This window comes from Perca flavescens, chromosome 3 (assembly GCF_004354835.1).
Source record: "Perca flavescens isolate YP-PL-M2 chromosome 3, PFLA_1.0, whole genome shotgun sequence".
NCBI lineage: Eukaryota > Metazoa > Chordata > Actinopteri > Perciformes > Percidae > Perca > Perca flavescens.
In genome coordinates, this window is record NC_041333.1 from 38,157,847 (window position 1) to 38,162,846 (window position 5,000).

General features: G+C 45.0%; 2 protein-coding genes across 3 annotated transcripts in view; both read right to left on the minus strand.

Annotated features, from left to right (window-relative positions):
• Nucleotides 1-5,000, minus strand: part of LOC114552841 (P2Y purinoceptor 14) — a 21,366-nt gene that overhangs the window by 11,575 nt on the left and 4,791 nt on the right. The window lies entirely within an intron of this gene.
• LOC114552839 (dentin sialophosphoprotein-like) lies at nt 1,832-4,087 on the minus strand. Its single transcript, XM_028573932.1, has 2 exons — nt 2,800-4,087; nt 1,832-2,391 (listed from the first exon to the last, which is right to left on the minus strand). The coding sequence occupies exons 1-2, from the start codon at nt 4,016-4,018 to the stop codon at nt 1,916-1,918; spliced, it is 1,695 nt and encodes a 564-aa protein (XP_028429733.1). The 5' UTR covers nt 4,019-4,087; the 3' UTR covers nt 1,832-1,915.

Consider the following 5,000-nt stretch of genomic DNA (forward strand, 5'->3'; position numbering starts at 1 on the left):
GTTCCCATATTATGAAATGGGATTTGGGGTGTTAGTTTGTGTCTCTGGTGCTTCCACAAACATACAAACGTTGACAAATAATCCATCCGTGGTGTTCTGAGTGAGATACGGTTTCTGAATGTGTTCCTGCCTTCAGTCTCCGGGTGAGTTGGTCAAAATCTGCACGGCTTTCTACGTCACAAGCCAAAACGAGCTAGCTAACCACAACCGTTAGCTCATAGTGCTAGCATGCTACCTTGTTCTCAATGGCAAAGCACTGCTACAAAGCACACAAGTTCACCATAATCTCCAAAAGAACTACTTCCATGTGCGCCCTGGTTTAGAAGAAGTCTCCCAGCTAATCTTGCCTTGTAACTGACCGAAGTCGGAGAAACAGCCTTTCTTTTACTGTCTATGGAGCTAGCTGACATGATCTACGATCTGAGCGCATGTGCGAGTGCAATCAAAGATAGTACAGAAGAAGAAGAAGAAAAGAGGTCTCACTCTGTAGCTAAAACAGAGACCAGGTGAAAAGAGGAGCTGCAGCAGTGAGAGAGAGCTGTGGAGTACAACAAAAATATGGTGTTTTTTGAAAATTAAACCATGTAAACCTATTCTGGTACAACCTTAAAATACAATTATGAACCTGAAAATGAGCAGAATATGGGCGCTTTAACAGAAAAGGCCCCAAAGTAGTTAGTTTTGTTCTTTCTAATTCACAGTTTTAATCTTATTATTCAATGCACACCAGAATGTTACATATTTGACTTAAGCTTTTGTATGCGGTACTTTTACTGTCAACAGAGTATTTTATGATTGTAGTTTCACCACAGTTACTTAAAGGTATTGTGGAGGATTTTCCCGAATTTTAGAAAAGAACCGCCCTCTGTACTTTTTGAACTTTCAAAAGAAGATTTGTACTTTTTCACAAATTGAGATGTTTACCGTGTGTGCGCGGTGCGTGTCTTGTGCCAGGGCTAGCATCGCTAATCATAGCTTACATCAACTTTCACTAGCAGTGATTTTAAATGGATTTCTCCAAATAGCCAAACTTTACCTGTGGAGTAGAAACTTCACGACTGAGGCATCAGTGGGAAGCCCAACCTGTGCTTTTAGCGCACGCCAGCGTGTGAAATATTCTCCCAAAAGCTTCAATGCTTCAATGAATGGCTGAAACCGTAGCTCAAGCTCACCACACATATACACCTGAAAGCTCGGGACGTGCACGTACAACGGATGATGATCCACCGATGATCCACCCGGAAAAAGAAAATCCTCCACTATACCTTTAAGTAAAAGATCTGAATACTTCCAGCACTGTATCTGTTTCTGAACACATACATCTCATCCATTCCCTCCATCGTATGTGCAGCGAGGTGTGCCGTTTATCAGTAGTAGGGACACAAAGCATACATAAACCCACTTAACGCACCTAAGTCTATTTATTTGACATTGTTTTAACTGTTGGCTGTGAACTCTAGAGTTGTCTTCCCGTCGACTATGCAACTTTTTTTGTTTTCTAGGTCAAAATATGACAATCCCTGATGTTATTTCAGCAATTATTTTCTTCAAATGCTATAAAATTGAATTAAACTCCCACATTTAATTAAAGAAATTATCTGAACATTTTACGTCGTATGGAACCATGCACGTTACTTTTTTTTGACAAGATTGGTCAAAAGAAACCCACATTTCTGATTTATAAACTTTTGAAATTTTTAAAATGGGTCAAATTTGACCTCGAGGACAGCAGGAGAATTAACAAATGAATAAACCAATACATTTTAAACATGAGAATAGGACATAGGCATATGGATTTCATTTTTTTTGGCCTTTATTTGCCAATTTCATTTTTAATGGTATATTCTGGATATACTGTAGACTTGAGATGCCCCCGAGGCCTTGAAGGCCTGGTAGGCCGTCCACCCATCCATATTCACATCACAGCGATCAGGCAGCTGTTCCTTGTCACCGGTAGTTGCCATCTTCTCGTTTGATTCACTCGCTTCTTGTATATGTCGTTAAGGGACTCACCTTTGAGGAACCTGCATACATCACTGAAGTCATCATCCAGCCCCCACCACTTCCAGTCGATGCCGGTATCGGTGGAATCTGCTTTGCTTTCACAGCTAGCTTGTGATCCATCGGTGACGAATAAATCATTCGACTCCCACCACTCCCAGTCGAGATCGATATTGTGGGACTCGGAGTCATTATGTGATCCATTGGAGATGACTTGACTGTTCAACTCTTCGTCTGAGTCTTCCGCGTCTTCACTGTCGGATTCCCCTTCGCTCTCAGAGTCATTTCGTGATCCATTGGAGATGACTTCACTGTTCAACTCTTCGTCTGAATCCCCCTGCTTCCAGTCCGCGTCTTCACTGTCGGATTCCCCTTCGCTCTCAGAGTCATTTTGTGGTCCATCTGTGCCATTGCTATCACAGCTGTTAGGTTGGGATTCGTTGTCTCTTATAGTCGATGACCCATCATCTGACTCCCCCTGATTCCAGTCCGCGTCTTCACTGACGGATTCCACTTCGCTCTCAGAGTCATTTCGTGGTCCATTCGTGACGGATTGACCGTTCGACTGGAATCGGCCATTATCGGTGGAATCGGCTTCGCTTTCACAGCTAGCTTGTGATCCATTGGTGACGAATAAATCATTCGATTCCCTACACTCCCAGTCGAGATCGATATTGTGGGACTCAGAGTCATTAAGTGATCCATTGGAGATGACTTCACTGTTTAACTCTTCGTCTGACTCACCCTGCTTCCAGTCCGCGTCTTCACTGTCGGATTCCCCTTCGCTCTCAGAGTCATTTCGTGGTCCATCTGTGATGGCTTGACTGTTCGACTCGCCATTCATATCACAGCTGTTAGGTTGGGGTTTGTTGTCTTTTGTAGTCAATGACCCATCATCTGACTCTCCCTGCTTCCAGTCTACGGCTTCACTGTCGGATTCCACTTCGCTCTCAGAGTCATTTCGTGGTCCATTCGTGACGGATTGACCGTTCGACTGGAATTGGCTGGTATCGGTGGAATCGGCTTTACTTTCACAGTTAGCTTTTGATCCATCGGTGACGAATAAATCATTCGATTCCCACCACTCCCAGTCAAGATCAATATTGTGGGACTCTGAGTCATTATGTGATCCATTGGAGATGACTTCACTGTTCAAATCTTCGTCTGACTCTCCCTGCTTCCAGTCCACAGCTTCACTGTCGGATTCCACTTCGCTTTCAGAGTCATTTCGTGGTCCATCTGTGACTTCTTGACCGTTCGACTCGCCATTGCTATCACAGCTGTTAGGTTGGGGTTCGTTGTCTCTTGTAGTCGATGACCCATCATCTGACTCTCCCTGCTTCCAGTCCATGTCTTCACTGACGGATGCAATATCTTGAGACTTTTCTTCGTTTGGCTCCTCATCAAACTCCCCCTGCTTGTTCTTGAGGTCTTTTCTGACGTAATCGCCTTTGCTTTGAGAGTCATTTTCTGATCCATTTCCGACGGCTTGACTGTTTGACTCGCCATTCATATCAGAGCTGTCCGGTTCGTTGTCTCTTGTAGTCGACGACTCACCATCTGACTCTCCCTGCTTCCGGTCGATGTCTTCGCTGATGGACTCAATATTGTGAGACTCTTCTTTGCTTCCAGAGTCATTATCTGATCCATTGGTGACGACTTGACTGCTTGACTCCTCATTAGACTCCCCCTGCTTCCAGTCGATGTCTTTACTGTCGGATCCGCCTTTGCTTTCAGAGTCATTATCTGATTCCTGGGAGCTGAATGTATCATTTAACTCATCATTCACATTAGAGCTGTCCAGCTGGGGTTCCTTGTCACTTGTGGTCGAAAACTCCTCAACTGACTCCTCTTTACTCGGAGACTGGCCTTTGCTTTTGGTGCTTTTGGATTTCTTTTTGAAGAAACCCTTGATTCTCTTCCAAAGCGAACGCTTTTTCGGGCGGGCTTCTCCAGAGCAGACCTCGGCCTGCGTGGGAAGGTCTTTTGAGTCTACTTTATCTTCTTGGATATCCATGTTCTTTAGCTTTGCCAGTAAAATAAATGCTTGTTGCAGACAGATGTCTCTGTGCGTGTGTATATTTGACCAACAGTTCAACGAATGTGAAATGTCAACATTCTGGACATCATGTATATGTTGACTGATCAAAGGCAGAAATGACATCAAATTGAATCTCACATCAAAGGCAAAAGTCTTATGTTGGAAGATGATGTCACACGGAATCTTGGACCAAGGTTAAAAAAAGGTTCCAAAATTATGTCACGCTCTGTTGACAGTTTCCTAAGCTCTGCAACCCCATAGTTACTGTTGCTATGCCAGCCACAGGAAGAGATGGAATTTTAAAATGAATTTCAAATAAAAACATGAAATCAATCTCAGTCCCACAAAGCCATGGATGTGTTGAGACAACTGGATACAGCATTTGGCTCCAAGCCCTGTTCATCCCACAGCCCTATGTTCCCACAGCCCTATGTTCCCACAACCCAATGTTCCCACAGCCCTATGTTCCCACAGCTCAATGTTCCCACAGCCCTATGTTCCCACAGCTCAATGGTCCCACAGCCCTATGTTCCCACAACCCAATGTTCCCACAGCCCTATGTTCCCACAGCTCAATGGTCCCACAGCCCTATGTTCCCACAGCTCAATGGTCCCACAGCCCTATGTTCCCACAATCCAATGTTCCCACAGCCCTATGTTCCCACAACCCTATGTTCCCACAGCCCTATGTTCCCACAGCCCTATGTTCCCACAGCTCAATGGTCCCACAGCCCTATGTTCCCACAGCTCAATGTTCCCACAGCCCTATGTTCCCACAACCCCTATGTTCCCACAGCCCTTTGTTCCCATAGCCCTATGGTTCCACAACCCTATGTTCCCACAGCCCTATGTTCCCACAGCCCTATGTTCCCACAGCCCAATGGTCCCACAGCCCAATGGTCCCACAGCCCTATGTTCCCACAGCCCTATATTCCCACAGCCCAATGGTCCCACAGCCC

What these genes read in the sequence shown, in the direction of transcription:
- LOC114552839 (XM_028573932.1), bottom strand. Translation starts at nt 4,018, where the DNA reads ATGGATATCCAAGAAGATAAAGTAGACTCAAAAGACCTTCCCACGCAG. An exon ending in CATCACAGATGGACCACGAA is followed by an intron (nt 2,392 to 2,799) that starts ATGACTCTGAGA and finishes ATGGACCACAAA; the next exon opens with ATGACTCTGAGAGCGAAGGG.